Below are 20,886 nucleotides of genomic sequence, written 5' to 3' on the forward strand. Positions count from 1 at the left end.
CTAGGTCTGAATCCTCACAGTGTTAAATCCAATGGAAGTAAAGATTTCATCACTACATTTAACTGGGTCTTACTGATCTTCCTAATATGCAGCCAAAATTGTCTTCTATATCGCTGTATTTTTTTTTTTGTTACTTACTGCCTTTCTAATCTGCAAATGCATATATAAACTTCTTGTTGGTTTTTAGTACTTGAAAGGCAATCCATTTTTAATTTGCTAAAATATTTAATATGTTTCTGTTGTAATTTGTATTTATTATGGCTTAATGGCTATGCAGCATGACTGACAAAAGGTGACATCAGTTTCCACTACATGGAACTATGAGCTAATAAAGTGTCTAGTCTGACGTGATTATCTGATGCGTGAGGGATTGCTTTTTTTCCTACCCAAGAAAGACTGAGAGGGAAGCCCTCTGTTTTGAAATTTATTTCTTCTTTATCACAGAAGAGGCTTATGATACAGATAGGCTGTGAATAATTTTCTCATACTTATCTCATGGATTTATTCCCTTTTTTAAGAGCAGGTACAGTGTGCTATCTGACATTTGTGCTTATGAGGGAGTGAGTTAGCTATGTCCATTTTAGAGATTTCAGTTTTAATTTTGTTTTCCATCTCATCCTTAAACAGGTGAACAGGAAAATGAGTAAATAGAAATTTACTGCTATTTGACTTGATGTTTTTACCCTTTTGATTGCAAAATTTATTGAGATGCAAGATAGATTCAAAATTCATAGCAGCATTTTACTACTTCATAAGCAGACATTGCTTACACTTCATGCATTAGTAGGGATTAAGGGGATTAGCGGATACCAGAGCTCCCTGCCCTTTGCATGCTTTCCTGCTGCAACTGCACACTTGGCTTCCTGCTTCTTGATGTCCTCAGAATTCATAATTCTTTCATGCATCTCTCTCATTTTACTGTGGAAATACGAGGGTTTTTCAATATTTGAGATGATCATTTTGATTCTTTAGTATTTTTGAATGAACACTTGAATGCTAAACCTTGCTATAAAAGTCACTTTAAAAAAAGCAGTAAAAGTAGACTGGGATTAAAAAAGGGATACTGTTGTATAAATTTAAATCTAGGTGGAGTGTCTATGCATAATTAATAAATAAGTTCACAAAAGTTTTTGCAAGATGCTGGTAGGCACCTTATTTTTAACCACTGGGGCATTTAAAGTTCTGCTGCTGTGCCTGCCTACAGATGCTGTTGTTTTGCTGAAGCCCAGCAAATGCTAGCTATTTTCAGCCTAAATCCATTATACATCTTGCCTCTCCTGCACATAACCTTTTAGAAGGTCCACATAACCTTTTAGAAGGTCCACACAAGTTGACCTCATTACAGGGGATGAGTTTGTGGGGTTTGTGGAGTGCTAGTGTGCTGTTTTCCATACTAATGTAGGGGAAGGAGCCCTCAGCCAGAAGAGGGAGGGAGGGCCCGTGTGAGAAGTTGGAGTGATGCATTTTCATGGATGCGGATGACATGTGAGGCAGTCTGCAGTCTGACCAGGTGCAAAGACCTTCAGCTTCCAGGAGGAGAACCAGAAAGACCTTTCTAAACATTAGGACCAGTAGACTTCTGCCTTCTTCTTGCTCTTTATCATATAATGTCAACGTTACCCAGTGAGCAAACTCCCAGTAATGAACTCTGGGTCTCTCCCCATCTGTCTCACTAAATGCCATTTGGAGCAAGTGCCTTTTCATTTGACAATAAAATCAATGAATGAAATATTAGAGGCTTGAACGATATGATGTGCAGAATACATTATGGGACTTGTTGTGTTTCAGTGGACAGCAAGTCTTGCCCTTTCTTCCTGTTATCACCAACAGATCTATTAAGTGAAACTGGTGCCTTCTGCTAATCTCTCACCTCTTTGCCTTTGGACTGCAACTCTTTTGCAACACTTGAAAGACTCTCTGACTCAGGGCTGTGCGATAAAATTCTTTATTTCCTGTGCTCTATTGGCCTCACATTTTTCATCTGTTTGTCGTAATTAAACCCTGACCTGCACTAACTAAATAATTAAACAACAGAGAGGGAGAGAGAACTTAAGCTGATTTTCATAACACTAATTTTTATCCCTTTGCTTAGTTGAGATGGCCTTCTTCCTCTTTGCTTGAAGATTCTTCAGAACAGCAGGAATCACTCACTACTAAGCCAATAAACAGAGACAAAAAGGAAATATCAGTGCTGAGACAGACTAGTGTTAAACATCTGAAAACCACTGGTATTATCCACAGAGTGATCTGCAAAAGACTGAAGAATGGGGCTTTATTGCTTTTTCCAAGCCTTACTAGATTCTGCATCAGGAATATTGACCATTTTGTAGTCATGCAAGCAAAATGTGTCATATGTGTGGTAAACAGCCATAAACTAAGAAAGTAAACTAGCTAATGCTTGCTAGCAATCCACAAGGCATCCTGCACAATTTATTCTTAGAGCTGAAGGTACTGAGCTCAATGTGAGCTCAAGATGGCTTTGTAATTTTACCTTTGCACCCGTCATGACTCTGTAGTATTGGACATGCTGGCAAAGCTGAGCCAGCCAATGCAATGTATGGTTTCAAATTGGGTTCACAAGTAAACATATTTTCAGCAAGAGAACATCTCAACCACTTTACCCTTTAAATCCAGATCTCTCCAGAGTACAGACTGGAAGAAAGAGAAGAACATAGAGAAAGGATGGTTGTTTTCAAATTTAAGGCAAATTCTCTGCACATTTATTAGCTATTTGCAGTGGTCCATCTCTTGCTCAGAAAATAACTTACAACACTTCTGTTTTCCAAGTTGTTTTCTTCTTTTCCACTGCCTGAGTGCAGGATCCTATTTAGGGAGGCTGCAGCTCGCTGAAGAGGTGACCTGTCTCTGATTGCACCGACGGTCAACATAAGAGCGAGGAACAGATCCCAAGACTCTTGAGCTCATCACTAAAGCATGAAATATCTGAAACAGCCACTGTTTTATAGCATCTGGCAGAAGCATCTCTTACTCTGCAGGCTCAAGATGCAAAACAGCAAGTTGTTGTTTGGTGTCAGAGCTCTGTCCTGTTTCTGATACAGGTTTAATTGTGCTTAATCATTAGGCGTGAACAAATATTTGTTGTGTCACCTTACTGTCTCATACTCCTGATGCATAAATAATTCCTAGCAGTAGTGTCTGTGAGCTCTAACCTGTCTTGAAGCCAGTAATTAAAAGGATAAAGTGAGCTGTTTACACAAACCAATTGTCAGTGTAGTAAGTGCACTTAATATCATTGGATCATTGGCAAGAAGTGCTAGGCAGGTAGCATCATCTTATTGCAGTCTGTGTCTACTGAAGGGACGACTCCTGAATTTTCGTCTAGAAGAATTTGCAGAGGTTGATAAAGCCACATAGCCAAAGGGAAATGCAAAGCTTGTTTATTTTTTTAACAGAACTGAACCCAACAGAGGGGAAAAATAATGTCAACCTTGTTGGATTTCAACACAACAAACTATAACTTGGCAACCTTTTTCACATTGAGCAGATAGCTACAGCCCTTTTCTATATTTTTTCTGATTTGTTTTGATTTTTTTAATTGTCACTAGAAAACCAACCCTTTTCATATTGTTCATCTCAGGCATCTGCCTCTGCTTCTGCATTTTGGATTTTTCTGATTCTTGGGGAAAGTACTTATGATGCATACACTGATTTCTTGCTTAAAAACATTCTTGGTGTGTTAATCAATTTAAAAGATTTGTTCCTTTTAAATAAAAAGAAAAGGGGACTAGTATCTTGCTGTTGATACATGATAACTGCCCAAAAGGATATAAGTAGGAAGCTGTGCACATTTTCTTTGAGCAGTCTTTGGAATATTAAGAAGCTCTAACTCTCTTTCTCTAATTCCTTGCTTGCAAAGAAGTTTGCTATTCCAACAACCTCAGACAACAATCACTGAAACCTGATGAAGAGTACTGATGCAGTGATGTGGTGAAAATGAGGGACAAAGAGACAGCTTTGAACCTCTGTTACCTGGTGCAAATATGAGTTAAGATCATTCAGCTAACATCACTACTGAAAAATGCAGCTGCCTGAACATCAAGAGGAAAGTGATGAGACATGCCTGGAATCCCAAGGGATGTACCCAAAGTAAATCTATGTCAGGGCAGCACGTAGCATTCAAAGATGTGGCAGGGAAAAACTCAGCCATCAGTGGACCCAGTGAGCTGACAGCTGCTCGAAGGTGAGCTGAGTGGGGATTTCTGAGTGATTACTGGCAGTGACAGCTTAGGCACTAGGCTCTCATTAGGGACAGTTTCTCAATGTCTAAAATCGGTGCTCTGGGTGCCACAAGTCCTGGCACCTGTTCCTAGATCACCACTCACCTCCCCAATGACCGTGGAAGTGTCATTCCATCACCATGAGCCTCAGTTTCTCCTGCTGTAAGTTCTCCTTAATGAAGTGCTGCTACTGAAAGGCATCAGATGAGAGCCTTATTGATCACACACTGTGTGCTGCTGCTCGGCTCCCTGTGACTGAGACTCGTTTCACAGATGGGCTTTGTGCCAACAAAAATGTGCCTATCAGGACCTTATCCTCTTTATAAAATTGATGCACTTAAGACAGGCAGAGTCATAGTGCATGGATAGTTACTTTCCTGCTCTTCACAGTTTTATTGCATTATCTTTGGCAGCAAAAACAAAAAAGAAAGCATTTTTTGTTCAGTGATCGCTTATTCCTTCATAGCCCAAATTCAAGCAGTGGTTTTAAAACCTTGCCTATTCCTGAAACTCTGGACCCTTTCTCTCAAATCAGTGCCTGAATATTAGAAGGGGTGGATTTGAATTGACTTTGTTCACAAGGATGTTTTGCTGCTTTCAGAGAAAGAAGTTTTCAATTTTACAAGAGTGTGGAGTTTTACATTGAATAAACAAAAAATTTAGAAGGAGACCATGATAAAGGAAAAGCCATTGGTGTTAGTAAAAAAAGTAAGGTGTGTAGTCAGAGCAGTGGGTACAACTTGCTGACCTCTTGCAGCCTGGTTATCAAAGTATTTACCAGCTGGAAATGGTTTGTGTGACGTCTCCTATTGCTTGTTAGGTATCTATTGTTAATTAGGTGGCAGTTTTACTGCTGGGACTATTTGTACTATAAACAGTAACATAAAAACAGAGTGAGGAAGGACTGGCTCAGCAGCTCGTTTAGCTGGTATGGGCCTCTCTTCTGCTCAAGCTTAAAATTGCACAACCATTTCATTCTTCTCCAGACTCCATTCCAGAGCACATTTCATGGCAATGAGTTCGGCATGTCACAGAATGGGTCCAGGTTGGAAGGGACCGCAGAAAACCTCAACAAAGTTTTGTTGCAAAATGAAAGGCTTTTTTCCTGTGCTTACCCTCTTGTACTCAGCTGCTGAGAATCCATTTCACTGAAATTCTGCAGATGAAAGTGCTGTAAACATTAATGATAGATTTACTAGCTTTGCTGGGGTTTGCTGGACTTCTCACTGTCCTCTTAATTTTTCTAACAAGCTCCTTGGAGGACACTAGAAGATGAGCAGAAACCCAATATATTTTCTTCTCTTGATTGATTTCATTCTTTCATCTTTCCTTATGAAGATGAATCAGATCTAGGTCTTCACCCCAACCTTTCTCAATCCAGTTCTGTATGTTTCATCCTCTTGATCACCTTTTATGTATGCCTTTTGAATCCTCCTTCCTACCACATAGAAAATATTTGTCATGTTTCTCTCTGTATAGACTCCTGCCAAGTTGTTTTTCTTCTCCAGTCTGATTTGCTTTACCTTCTTTTGTGCTTGTCACCTCACCATCTCTGAGTACATCCCAGAAGTCAGCTGATAACATTGCTTTACATCCTTGTTTCTGCCTTGCCAGAGTTTGCCTTTATTCCTTTCACTTGCTCTTTTCTCTTCCATTGAGTCAACCTGGCTCATCTTGACTTTCTCTGCCCTTGATTTATTGTATCTAAATCTGCCTTGTCTACCATCCATTCTTAGCAGGTATTCACTGCCTGCATCCTCTCTTCTTCTCCTGGCACCAGTGTACTGTGCACATGGTGCTCCTGTGGAGCCATCCTCTCCCCTTCTGAGCCAGTCCTGCTGTACCTTCAGTGAGCTTCTCCTTGGCCACCTTCTCATCCAACCTGGCCCTTAATAACTGTCCCTGCAGTTTCTCTCCGTGACTATTTAGTCCACTAAGAAGGAGAAGTGGTTGCTGGGGGACAGCAATGTACTAAATGCAAATGAGATATCAAGCAAAAAAGTTTAACTTTTGCAGGAGGCATTTTTCCGTGAAACTTCACATTTCCATGTGTAATAATGAAGTTCTTCACAGCAGAGACTATATATTTGCACACAATTATCTGCACATATTTATGCATGTATTTATGTATGTGCATGTGAATATGTGCATACAAATGCAATGCATATGTCTGTCTTATGTTTGCACACCTCTGAAATAAATGCACAGCAGAGGTTAAAGCATTCAGTTCTGCTGAACACAGTGTATCCCGTACCATACAAGTGTATGAAACCGTGTCAGACTGTGTTTTTAGGGTCTGGCACACTTGTGTTATAGAGCACCCACAAAATTTTTTGTGTGTATTATACATTGGACTCATGGTAAAATTTCTAAAGAAAATTTTGGAGGAAAGTCCTGAGGGATTTTGTGCTTGAAATAAATTTTCAGAGGTAAGTCAGGGCATTTGTTGCATGAGAAGACAGAGTATCTTTTAGGAATGAGAGAGGACATGGCAGTTGAAGAGAGAAATGAGCCTGGGAGCAGGAAAAAAACATACATTTCTATAGACAGTGCAAGAATTGCAAAGGGCAGTGATAGTGAGGATGAAGAACTTGAGCTTGACAGTGATCTGAAAAGGTGGATGAGAGATGTGGCAGGAGAAGTGAAATATTGTGGAAGCCACTTATTTTGTATGAACCAATATATGGTCAGGGGCAGGAAGGCCATCAAGAAAGGGTCACTCAGGCAAGATTTAATATGCACTGCAACACATTCAACTGCTATTGGTCAGCTTAAGTACACTAATTTCATTGAAATCATGCTGATTTATACCAGCTAAGGATGTGGCCTCACACATTTCAGAACGGAAGGGTTTGTTAGGCAGGTGTTTAAAGGCTAAAGAAAAAGAAATCAGGAGAAGCAGAAAAGAAACAAAGGGCATTAATCAAAGATTTTAACTCTGAATCATGCAGAAAATAACTCTGCTTTATTGCACCAGTATAGATTCAACCAGTATAGTTTCAGCTAGTCCTGACAGTGTTCATCAGGCTTGGTACTGGCCAATTTAGAATATTTCCAGCATTGCGAAGATGTAACTTTTCCCCTTTTCCCTTCTGTCAGTTTTTTATTCTCTATTTCTATGTCTCATTTTGGGAGCAGAATGCTGCAGTTCTGAATCCTGCCAAGCTTGAATCTTAAATTTTTGTGGAGTTCTTCTCCTCTCTTTCAGCTTACACTGAAGACCTGCACTGCTCTGGCAGTATCTGGCTGTAGCTCCAGCATTCATGTCTGTATTAAATTCCTAATTTTCTAAACCATGACTGTTAGAGTGGTTAGAAGTAGCAAGACAGAGTTCTGCTCTGTTCTACTTCAAGAGTCTCCGCAGTGTAGAAATTTCTTACTTATGTTTTTAGAGGCTGAAAACTACTTTGCACTTGATTTTAACTTTGAAGGCTTCTACCAAATACAACTAAACCCTGCAAATCCAACAACCAGGAGAAGTGAGCTGAATCTTTTCAGTGATACCAGCTCATCCTTTGGCCATGGGAAATCAGGTGACACTCCAGCCCTTCCTTCCCCTTTATTTTTGCCTTCTTATTTTTCCGTTTCTGGAAACAGTCTGATGTCCTGAGAGAGTGCAATTCACACTCAAGTATTAGCAGTAGGTCCAGTGCTCTTACTTTAATTGCAGTGGAGTCATGTAAAAGCTACTATAGGTTTAAAAGAAAAACAAAACTTCCACTAAGGAAGATGCTGAAAGTACCTGTAATAACTGTAATCTTTTACTACTATTTTTATTGTTTTTTTATAGCAAAATACATCAATGCAAGAGCTCAGGTTAAGGTCCTGTGTACCATAGACTGCAAAGAAGATTAAGTCCTCTAAAAATGGGAAAAAATAGGGCAGAATAGGAAAATATTATTCACAGGCACCAAGACTGGCACCAAGAAAAAGCAGCAGATACCAGACCCAACATGGAAAATAGCTGATACTCCTTCAGATGTGTCACGTGCCATGAGTGACTGCATGCAGAGGACCCCTATTACGAAGAGGCACCATGCAGCTGCACTGTTGTGCTCCGTGTTGCACAGCTGCTCCTCCCTGCTGCTGGAGACAGCTCCGTGCTGGATGGAGCTTCAGCCTGGCCACGTGCTGCTGCTCTTACCCTTCCTGTAGAAAGTAGCATACACTTACTAACTCTGAGGACTTACATTTGCAACATGTGAGACCGGCAAAATGGAAGAGGGGTAGAGTTTTTTTCAGGGAGAATTGAGCAAGAGGCTGTTCAGTGTCACCCAAGAAATAGGTGTCACAGCTGGGAGCTGAGTTAAGGTCTGGAGTCCCCTTCAGTGTCTGAGTTACAGCATAATGCTTTCCCCTCCATTAGCCACCAAAAATCTGTGAAGCAAAAGCAGAATTAATGGCACTGAGTTGTCAGCTTCAGAAGTGTCTGTTTTTCCATGGGAACCTCTTCCCAGCAACAGCCAAGCTTCTCATGGTGAGGGAGCTGTCAGGCAGCTGTTCTGTGCAAAATGCTGTAGCTGCAGCTGCTTTCTGGAGAAGTCTCAACCCATGGCCAGGCAGCACACAGCCCCATTCCCAGCAATCCAGATGTAATTCTGCCTGCCTGGTAATTTTTCACAATGGTCATGCCAGAATCATAGCCTTGTTTTCTCTTGTCGGGCTGTTAGTGCTGATGTATGAAGAAGTAAGAAAGACGGCTTAATTTTCATAAGCTAACTTGTGCCTGGAGTAACAGAGAGTGAGAGGAGTGCACTTAATCATAACTGCAGGACCAGAACAGAAAATGATAGAGCTTTTGCTGTTAGTTGTGGTATTTTATTATAATAACTCTTAGGAAGAAGAAACCAGCAGCTCAGAATGCTGAAAGGTTCAAATCCATTACAGCAGACACCGTGTTCTCATCTGCTGGAAGAATAGCTCACATAACTCCTTTATGCTTGCCTTTTCCAAAAGGCCGTGCTGGGAGGGAACTCTGGTCTATGTTGCCCAGAAAGGCTGAATTCAGACTGATGTATGATCAGAGGTGGAGTGAACCTGGTGATATTTCCTGCAGAACTGTGAGCACCTTGCAGGGGAGGCACAAAGGGTGGCAGAGGGACAGGCTGGTTTTGGTCAGAGAGCTGTTCAATGTGCCTCATGTCTGTAACTTTGTGATGCACTTGAAAAAGTAAATAACTAAATGAAATAGCTGGTACTGGACAGATATTCTTACAATGATTCTTTAAAGAACAAAATTGCATTAAAACACTGAGTGAAAGCTTTTGAGTGAATTTTTAGTTGGTTGCAATTGGAAGGACACAACTTGGGATTTTTTTTTGTTTGAACTTTGAGATACATGGAATAATGTAGTCTATAGAGTATATATTATGCATCTGTATTATATGTAACATGAGGATGATTGTACATTCTTAGATGTTATTTTTATATCTTCAGATCAAAATATTTGGGAATGTCTTCCAGAAAATATTTCTGATTTTCTTTTTTTTGTATTGATTCAGAATGAAAACCTTTTTGGAAACATTAATATTTACTATGCAGCTGAAGTTCTGTTTTCTGGATTACTTCTGCCTTAAATCAAGATCACAGAGACAATGTAAAGGGAAATAAAATATATTCTTTAGCAAGACAGCAACACTATTCCAGCCTAGAGAAAATAGAACTATAACTAGAGGAGATGGAAAGCATATCTCCATAATTTTCTCCAAGGTGGCTTGGGAGACAAGCTATCACATCTGCCTAATAGGCTTTTATGCACCAGTAAGAGTTACAACAGCCTGACAAGTTGCATAATGCTCTACTCTAGGACAGTGTGTGAACATGTGCACATTGCCAGGCCATTGCAAGAGCACACCAGAGCATGTTAGCTCATACATTTTACTGTGTGTCTGTGACAAGCTAAGAGGGCATGTACAGGCAGTTTTTCCAGCTCAGTTGATACACACTAAGTTACATTATCTGATCCATGTATCTGAGCCTTAAAGCTTACATGATGTTCATTTCTGCCTTCATCTGTGTCCCGTATGAAACCTCAAGGATTACTGGTGAAAGTGAGTTTTTCTTCTGGTGTCATCAAAAATAAAGGGAAAATGCAGAAAGAAATTATACAGCTACAGTAAATACATGCCAACATAATTTCCTGAACCTTTTTTAGTTTATCTTGGCATGAGAAATAATAATTGAGAAAAAAGTATTTCAGGGGTAAGTTACTGGAACTGAGATTTTGGACTGGTACATGGGAAATGAAAACCATTGACAAGCATTAAGGTTGTTCATTTTTCCTTATCCATTGGTTTAAAGGCTGAAGTCTGTAGCATGTTGGGAAATCCATGAGGCTAAAGTAATGAAAGCAGATTGATGCTCCATGGTAAAGAAGTTTGGTATCTGCTTCTTGCAAATGGAATTCTGACATTTCTTTTGCTGGTAGCTGTACTATCCTGGGAAGGATCTGTGGACTGCTGGGTTGTGAAATGTGCTATTAGATTATGGATAGGGTCAGTCTCTTCCTACCTACTATGCCAACCCATTCCAGCCCAGCTGCACCTGCATTTTCTATTGTGTTGGTTTTTTTTATTTCTCCTCATCCCTTATTAGCCAGTGTTTCTTATCTTGATTTATTCTACTTCGGCTGTAAGGGAGTGGCTATAAACAGGCACACTTCCATCTGGTAGTCAGCAAGTGTTGGCTTAAATTGTGTCCTTCGGCCTCTTTTTGCCTTAGGCTCCTTTCAGCCAGTTGAGATCCCTTTCATATTTCCTCACAGTATATGGCTTGTGAAGTCTGATGTGCTGTCCAGTGCGTCCCATATGTCTCACAGGTTGAGAGATGCTGTCATTTATCTGTATGAGCAGAGCTGCTTAGGATGTGTTTGCCTCTGGCTTGTAATTTCCTTCACTTGCTTGTGCATTGCGCTCTGTTAGTATTACCAGTTTTCAGTAGTACCAATGGGTTTGATATGATCCTTTTGCTCTCTCCTAGCTTTTCCACCTTCTTAAAAATTTATTTATGGGATCTAACATGAAAAATTGTATATACTGTATAATAAATATGTAAGGGAATAGGAGATACATCACTGGAAAATAAGGTGAGGAGTGTCATGTCATTAGGATGATGCTAGAGTGGTGTGGAGTGGATTTGTTAATCTCTCAAAGTTATTTTTAGATTGATTTCCATTCACTTCTTGAAAAATTTCCTAGTGTTCTGGCTTGTTTTTTTATATGCATTGGCCAATCACTGCTGCTTACACTCTTTGAAACAGCATTCAAGACACATTGAGGTTACTGACATTCCACTGAATTGCAGATACCACAGGAGAGTGTATTGCAATCACCTTTCAAGCCAATTATAAAATTGAGTTAATCATATCTGTCTCTGTGTCTTGTTCTCAGCCCAACCTTTGTATTGGACCATACTGAAATAGCTGTGGTTTTATGTAAGCAACATACAATGGTCATTTCAGGTTTGCAGTGCACTGCTGTGACAATGCACACAATTTTACAAGCATAGCTGGGATTTGAAAACGAGCCTTCAAAGCATGATGCTTAATTGCTTTCTCAAAAGATTGCAAAATAATTTCCAGTACTAGTCTCAGTGCCCTCATTGAGCCTGTCCCTCTTTCAAAGCACCATTCCTTTTACTTTCTCTGACTAGATCCAAATGCAGTTCTCCCCTTCCCTCCATCCTCCATTACCACAGCATCCTTTCAATCACTTCTCTTATTTACATTTTATACACCACATTTTAGGATACATAATTAAGTCCTTATCTATACAAACATTCATTTCTCGGTTGATTTTTAAGCAGTGCAAACCTTCTAGACACATTTGATTTAAAATACATTTTACTCTAGCTGAAGCCAGCTGCTAATCAATGCAAGATAAACTGAAATAAAACTGAAGCCGTAATTTCTATGCAGCATTCTACACAGGCTCACCCAAATGACTTCTAAATTACACTCTTAAATTAACAGTGCAGCTTTCTTATGTAGGTAAACTTTTCAAATCCAGTATTTTTTGAAGCAAAAGGGTCACTTTTTTCTCCGTCACTCTTTGTGACATTGAGCCTTGTTCTTCAATTATGTTATCTCCATCAGAGTATGAACAGATCTTCATATTAGATGATCATTTTACCAACACTTAATTCTCACTAGGAGGATTCTCCATCATTGTATTCTAAAATCAAGCAGCATTCAGATTTGTCTGGATGACATATTTCTGTCAGCGTGACAAAGGTTTCCCACAGTGTTTAATTACTCAGGCTAGCCAGGGAAGAAATGAGCCATGCTGAATTTCTGTCCCAGGCCTGCTTGTCTGTTACATAAGCTGGCTTCTTCTGAAGGCATGGAAGGAAGGAAGGAAGGAAGGAAGGAAGGAAGGAAGGAAGGAAGGAAGGAAGGAAGGAAGGAAGGAAGGAAGGAAGGAAGGAAGGAAGGAAGGAAGGAAGGAAGGAAGGAAGGAAGGAAGGAAGGAAGGAAGGAAGGAAGGAAGGAAGGAAGGAAGGAAGGAAGGAAGGAAGGAAGGAAGGAAGGAAGGAAGGAAGGAAGGAAGGAAGGAAGGAAGGAAGGAAGGAAGGAAGGAAGGCAGCACCCCATCTTCTGCCTTCTCCTTCCACTTGTTGTCCCTCTCCAGATTTCCTGCGTTTTTTCCATTTATTGACTGTCTTATATCTTATGATATTCTTGCAATTTGCTCATTTTCCAGGGCAGCAAGTTCTTGGCTTGGTGGAGAACCAGAGTGATTGGTATTTGGGCAATCTCTGGAAGAACCATCGGCCCTGGCCAGCGCTTGGGAGAGGCTACAACACAGGTAGGACCTGAGGGTTTGCTTTGAATTAACACCTGCAGTCAGTCTCCTGGTACAGAGAGTATGAGATGCAGTAACTGGCTCCTCCCTTCCTAAGCTACAGCTAAAATTATCTTTCTGAAAAGGAAAAATGATGCAATGTAATGCATTTTGGAATTTCTGGTCTTCTCTAAATGGTGTTAGAAAAGATTGTGTGACATTCTTGGGGAGAAACAGAGCTTTTCAGCAATCTGACAGGTCCTCAGCACATCTCCTACAAGATTTCTGTCCACAATGACTTGTGACTTGTATATAGGCCCAGCAAAATGGAATGAATAGGAGTTGATAGTTTTATGTAGAGAAATAAATGGTATCACAAAATGTGAGCCAAATAACCCCTGCAGGACACCAACTGGGTCATAATTGTCCTAATAAAATGCAAGCTACTGGCCTTCAGTTTCTGCTGCCATGAGAAAGGAATAAAGGCACTAGATCAGAGAATTTATTAGGTTACAGGTCTTCCCACTGATTTGTGTTTGGTATGTGAGAAAACATACCAGGTGCATACAGAACACACACATGCACCTAAATCATTTCATTGCAGGCCCTTAAATGCTGATGCAGTGAGTTCGGTTCTCTCTCTCTTTGTAATAAAAGGGCAGAACAGATGGTGAAGCCTCCATTTGGAACAGATGAGTCCATTTAAATATCCCTGAACTATCAGGAAATTACTCACCATAAAAGTGATTTTGCTTCACAGAAATAGATTGGATTAAATTAAACAGACTAACTAGAAAAAGGATTGAACAAGTTGTGTGGTTGGGTCATCTGTATTTCTATATTCTTATGTATATTTGTGGGAATCCCACTAGTTTTTGTGAATGTGTAGTTTAGCCTCTGCAGAGCATCTCTGTTCTCTGGAAATGTTCAAAACAATAGCCTAACAGAACACAGATTGGTGTGGAAACAAGATCTTGGCAGAATAGGTTTGTTTCCTAACTCGTCTTTGCCAGAATTGCAAATAGAAAGGCTAGGTCTGCCCACCCCTGTTCCCCAGCCCCCTCAAAGCATGAGACAGAGATAAGTTTAATGGATTTTTCCTGGAATCTGAAAGTTTGTGTTATACACAGTTCAACTTGTTGATGTCAATTCAGTTCACTGTTACACCACAAAGCAATATCTTTTGTTCTACTGAGAAATGACCACCTTCTATAGCTACCTTCTTTCTGCTGTATTTTTGCTTTTTCCTTTCTGCCATTTCAATGCTGGCAGAGAGAATCTGGCACAATCACATAAGATCAGAATAATGCAGTAATGTATGGTGGGTAGTATAAAATACATATAATTAAAATGCTAATGTTGAAAAAAATCTGTAAGGCTTTAACTTATGTTGTCTTAACTTACTCGTCCAAATGGTTTATAGGAATACCAAATGTCAGTATATCACATAAAACTAACACTGAAAGCAAAAATAATCAAATATCTGCAGTCCTTCACATACACTGTATGTGTTTATTCTTGTATTAATACATACCTATCAAGCCATGCAAAATCCCATAATCCTGCACAATTTCTTTCTTCACACAACTTACCTTGTAGTTATAAAAACTCTTTTTTTAGAAAGAAAACCAGAAGGTAGATAATGTATGGAAGATTGACAAATGATCATAAGAAGTGGAATGTTGTTTTTTCAAGGATGTGGAACAAGAGGTCACTGAGTGAATCAGTGCAACCTCTGAGAAGTAGGAAACGAGGTTATTGACAGAATCAGCACCCTTTAATATAAATTCCTTGATTGAATTAATTGTTTGCCTCAGTAATCCAGCAGAGACTGGAGGTATACATTTCTCAAGTGAGACTGGGTCTTGTGTAATGAGTTCAGTAAATAAAAATAATTGACACTGAATGCAATGGTGTGGCCAAGGAGGATTCAGAAAACTGAAGCAGGGGGACTCTGAAAAGAGGGGCAGTATCTCTAAGCAAAACATTCATGAAGGCAGCAGTCCAGGAGGGGGAAGGCATGGAAATCAGTGCCTAGAGCTGTACTTAGGAACTCTGAAAGGACCCCCAAACCCCTGAAACATTAATGAGCTAAACAGAGCTGGATCATGGGGAGGCTCTCAGACAGACTTTGCTCTTGCTCTTGGGAGAGTATTTACTACAGACCTAGGATACAATCCTAGGAAAAGAGATTTTTATGTGAGCCTCTTCAGCCAGACCTAACCCTGGCAGATTTGATTTTGAAGCACCTCTCAAAGTCAAAAGTGCTCTACTGCTCCTCACAGTTTCTGAAGATAATTTCTCTTTCACTCTTATCTTTCTATGCCTGAGCCTCTCTGGACAGCATATAGGTTGGGAGAGTCCCAGAAGGCAGGTGTATTAAAGGCAGGGATGTGTTTGTTCCTTCTTCGCTGGTTCTTGAAACCCAGTAAGCATTTGCACTCCTCTCCTCCTTATATGCCCAGGACAGATCTCCTGACAGCCAACACAGATTTTCAAGGAAATATTTTATTTGGTTGTTTTTCATTCTTCCTCATTTGCACAGGCAGATAATCCAAGTCATACTTTAGTCGATGATAATATAATTGTTGAAAAACCAGACCAAACCCAAAGTCATATGATTTAATTAGTGTTTAAGGTGTTCTTAGTTATAACCACTCTTTATTTGTGATAACATTCTCTTTCTCAAGCATTTTAAACACAATTCCCTCTGTACCACAAAGGTTTCCAAGTTTTTTTCTGTACTCTACTGGCAAACACTCAGTAAGCTGCTTAATCAAATGCCCTATTAATGTATCATCCACTCCATGCTGATTGTCTGCGCTGAGTTAACTCTTCAAGATTCCTCATACACTAATTCAAGCACAATTTCTTGCTATGTAACTATATTATCTTTCACTGACTAAACTGTGCTTTTGAAAGTATTGCTACACTATGATTTTTCTTTGTACAGATGTTAAACTGACAGCTTCAGAGTTGCCCTGTATAGTTTGATGTTCATTTCGGAAGTAACAGTCATCTTAGTCCTCAGAAAAGTATCTTATAAAAGAAATTCTAAACATAAAAGCTTTTAGTATTTTTTTTAGTACTTTTTATCTGTCTTATACTTTCCATCATGGTGGAGAATAGCTTTTAAAAGCAGTCTCTGGTGACTGTTAAGGCTTCTGACCACTCCTTCAGGGGGGTGATTCACCCCTGACTTCTCTGGCTTTAGTGCAGCAGAGCCAACTTCCATCAGCTGAGAATGGACCCCGTGCCTGCCAAATGGAGCTTTGGGATAAATCTATAATTTGAGTGCTGGGGGTAATTTTTTAAAAAACTTTGGCCCTGGGGATTTCAGACTCCTCGACTACAGAAGCCCATACTGAAGATTTGAGGCTCAACTGAAATGCACTGGCTCAGTGAAGCCACCAGAAACTATAAGGAGGTGTCTCAACAGCTTGAGCTGAGAATTCATACTCCCACACTGGGAAATGTGACATTACCAGATTTGTGGATTGGGAACAGAAGGGAATGGCTAGCACCTAACGATTACTAGGCTACATGTGTACTGTGCCTTATTACTCTTGTGTTTGTAATGACTGGAAGAGTGCTAGAATTAATCTTGCTCCCTTATTGTTTCCCTGAAAGAAAGGACCTGTGGAAGTGGAATTGGAAATTGAAAACATGTGTTACATCATTTTTGTATTATATTTAACAAATTTGAATGATGAAAGACAAGCATAGGACAGACTGTTTATATGAAATAAGCCTGGATCACATCTTGTGCTCCTTCATGATGAAGCTGTGCATCTTCAGTGCAGAAAACAAATGACTGGGAAGCAGTGCAGAGTGGGCTGTTGGTAGTCATGGCACTGCCTGTGGTCCTGCTCCAGAAACCTGGTAGCAGCTTTCCACCAAGCTCCACAGGCTTCTGCTCATGACATTGTGATAATTGTACTCAAGTATGTTGGCTGTTTGAGAGAGGAGGATGTTGTCAAATTGTTTCAGTGAATGAAGAAGTCAGAAAAGTCATGGTTTATAGAACCTTTTAAACCCACCATGGTGGCCTGACCAAGCTTAGCCATGCCCCCTCTAAAGCCATTGCAATATTCCTGTCTGCCATTAATTGGAATATAAATCATGTTTGGTAATAGAAGAGTTGTCACTAGGGTTGGGTCAAAGTATCTTTGGAGCCTTTGCAAACAGATGAAAAATGTATTTTAATGATTAAAAAACCAGTGTCCAACACTCATGACAAGTCAAAAAGCAGCACTTTCTTCATCTACCTAGGTTCACACTGTGCCAGTTTTTTGGATTAGATTTTTCTTCCTTTAAGACACCATGAGTTTACTCAGTAAATACTGTTCTCAGTGCAAAGCATGGTGATACACATGAGCTTTATACATGTGAAGGTGCCTTTGAAGTACAAATACTGTGCACATTGTCCAGGTAGCAGTTTAGGAATGCCAGCCTCTCCTTGCTATTAGTCTCAACAGGAAAGATCAGTCTGTTTGTGTCAAAGGTGAGAAGCTAAAGCAATAATTCTGCTTTTTGATGACCACATGCCTATCTTTGTTGTCTATAATCTGTAGCTTGCACTTAAAAATAAGCTATCTTAAAGCTGACTATCCTCAAAGAATAGCTTCATTTCAGGTCTTTCTCATGCACTTTCTAAAGCACGTGATGTACTGAGAACTTGTTTACAGCATGTTTGACATTTCTGAAATGAGGGTCAATATGTCTTTGATTTTGAAAATGAGGTCTCTAGTTTGAGAGGCCTATCCATGTAGTAAAGGCATTACTGTGGCTGACTTAGTCTACTGTTCATGGCATTCTCTCAGATACCTCCTCTACTCCTTAGCAATTTCATGTCTCAGCCCCTGCAAAAACTGTTTTTAAAAAACACCACCAGACTTGTTTTGAAACACTGAAAACATTTATCTTGTAGGAAACCTGTGATTAAAAAAGATGGCATTTAGACAGTCTATACCAGATTCTAGTTGTATTGGAGTAAATAAAATTTATCTCTTTTTAGTTGATTAAACTGTCTTCATTTTGGGAGTTTTATTGATCTGACCTGGGTCCATACTGTAAAGTTCTCCATGTAATGTACATAAATCAGGCATTTAGATGTAGCATTCCCATGTAATGATTTAAAAAATCATTTTGAAGTGTGTGGTGGTTTGACCAGAAAGAAGTGGGAATTCTGGGATGTTCTGGTCAAACCAATGGGTGCTTGGATTTTGATATTGGCACCTGGGGTAGCCAGTGGGTTTTAGGACACACCTCCGAGAACACCCAGGGGTTAAAAGCAGAGCTTCGGGCCTGGGAGACTCTCTTGGGACTTCGAGGGACGGAGGTCGGAGCGCTCCCCCGTCCAGCCGCTGCCGCTGGGCGGGGGAGGGGCAGCCATGCGGTAGGCCTGGGTCTGGACAGACATGGGAGTGAGGAGGCCTTGGAGGATGGAAGGGTGGAGGAAGAGCCCCAAGAGACATCGGACAGCCATTCCCCCCCCCCCGGAGACAGATAGAGAGAGAGAGAGTGCAGCCTGTGTCGTTACCTTGAAATTCAGTAAATATGTGCTGGCAGCAGGCAGCCCGGCTGAGGAGATGGGGGGGGTGCAGCCAGGAGTCCAGCCGCCTGGAGGAGTTTTTAACCCCTTTTGGACAATGAAAACCCTACAGAACATTAACCCTTCCTAGACGTGTGATAAGAGTGGAGGAGGACGAAGGAAATGAACCAGTGATGGGGGTCTGGACCAGAGAGAGAGAGAGTGAGAGATGTTGAAAGAAGGGAGAAGATAGAGTGGCATTTTATGCTGGACTCTTTTGTGTAGCCATGGACAGAGCCATGTTTCCGTGAGATACAGAGACTGAGTCCAGGGGGAGAAATGTCCCAGTGCCAGAGAAGATTCAGTGTGGGTACCCCTCGGCCCCAGGGGGTATATAAAATATGGGGGGGACGGATGTCCCAAAGGTGAGAAGGTGAGATACTGTGTTTTTCTGGAACTGGACAAAGCATCCTTAAAAAAAGACAACCCTGGAAGCAGCCCTGATCCCTGTTCGGTGGTGAGAGCACCGGAACAAGGACGGAAGAGGCCACCACGGACGGAAGAGGCCACCACGACACACAGAAGGACTCCCTCTCCTCTTGAGGAGCTGAAAGTCTGAGCAATCTGAAGGGTGGTGTTGGACCTAGAATTGGTGATTTGGAGGATGTATTGTATTGGGAATTTAGGGGGGAGGAGGAGGAGAGTGTTTTTGTGAGGTTTTCATTTTCCTTGTTTTTTTTTTTTTGTTTTTTTTCTTTTTGTGTGTAGTTTAGTAATTGTTTGTGTGTAGCTTAGTTAATAAAATTTTCTTTATGTTTAAGTTTGGAGCCAGCTTTGCTTATTCCTGGTCACATCTCACAGCAGACACCGGGGAGAAGGTGTACTCATGGGGGCTTTGGCTTTGCCAGGCCCAAACCATAACAAAGTGTTTTATTTTTAGCTTGATTAAGGCAGTTCTTTATGTGAACATACATACCTTGATCAGTAATTATGCTGTCCAGCAGTCTGAAGTGCCCTCTTTATTGTAGAGGGACAATGATTAGCAGGTTAAATTTGGATGAAAGACTTGCACATAAAAGCTTAGTAAAGGCATTGAGGTGTCTACACTGAGAACAAAACCTTCTATTATATGATGGGAGAAGCCCAGACAAATGCATAGTGATAGTAAAACGAGTACGTTTTCTTCTGAAGTGCAAGTTCACTTTCCAGGTTCTCATTGTGCTCATAAAAGTGATTGTGGAAAGACAGTTCCTTTCTGTAGAGACAGAGACAGCAGTTTTAGCCACAGTCCCGAAACAAAGAAAAGAGGCATCACAGTTGGACTCCATCTTTGGACTCTTAATAAGGAGCTTGGTGCCTGTCACAGAAAGGAGCAGAGAGACTAAGATGTCTGTCTACCCCGTGTCAAAGTCATTCCCACTAATAAGAGTGCCAACAAAACCAGTTGGATTTGGTCATAGTTGGATCCTGTTAGGATCTCTTGGGTGCTAGGGCAACCTAGCATTTTGTGTTTGGGCAAACTAAGTTCAGGACAAACCTTTCCCCTTTAAAAAAATACCAAGAGACTTCAAAAGAGAAGAATCTGCAAATCTTGTGGATTACACACAAATCTCAGAAGAAGCAGCTCATTTCTTGCCTTTCCTCATTGTCTTGTCTTTATGTTCAGCCATGTCCTGGCTTTAATTGTTCGTGCTGTAGCTCCTCTGCCTTCCCTTCTGACCAGTCTTTGTCAAAGTGAGCTCAGGGGAGGACAGGAGTGCTGCAGTACACTCTATATGCAGATCATCTCTATACAGTTGTACTCAAGAAAGTCACAGACAATGAAAAGAGAAGTTTTCCCCAAGTAGAATTGTTGAATTATAGGCAATTTTAATCAGAAAAGATCTCCCCAAGTCTTTTGGCCCTCTTCCCATTGAAAACCAGCTCAGGTTGCTCAGGGCCTTTTCCAGCTGAGTTTCAAGTGTCTTCATGGATACCTCTCAGAGCAGCCTGTTCCTGCATTCAGCCACTATTTTTCTATTCAGTGAAAAATAAAAGTAAAAATTCATATTATGTAATTACATTTTCTTTTCCTGCAGTATGTGACTGTTATCTCTCATTCTGTCTCTGTGCATCTGTTAGAAAATTATTGTTCCATTAAGTAGTTTTAGAAAGCAGCAGGAGATCCCTCAGTCTTCTCTTCCCCAGGCTGAAGAAGGCCAGTTCTCCCAGCTTATCCTTATGAGTGCCAGGCCTATGACCATTTGAGTTGCTCTCTGATGGATTTACTTCAGTGTATCAGGGTATTTATTTGACTGAGGAATCCAAAACAGTGCTTCACATGTGGTCTTAAAAG

At 40.5% G+C, this 20,886-nt stretch overlaps 1 protein-coding gene across 1 annotated transcript in view; it reads left to right on the forward strand.

The window, feature by feature from the left end:
- The window catches only part of LARGE1 (LARGE xylosyl- and glucuronyltransferase 1), a 283,741-nt gene that overhangs the window by 198,851 nt on the left and 64,004 nt on the right, over positions 1–20,886 (forward strand). The window contains exon 8 of the mRNA XM_059472096.1: positions 12,938–13,042. Within this exon, the coding sequence (XP_059328079.1) occupies positions 12,938–13,042 (105 nt within the window). The remainder of the gene's footprint in view (positions 1–12,937; positions 13,043–20,886) is intronic.

Source organism: Ammospiza nelsoni, chromosome 5 (genome assembly GCF_027579445.1).
Source record: "Ammospiza nelsoni isolate bAmmNel1 chromosome 5, bAmmNel1.pri, whole genome shotgun sequence".
NCBI lineage: Eukaryota > Metazoa > Chordata > Aves > Passeriformes > Passerellidae > Ammospiza > Ammospiza nelsoni.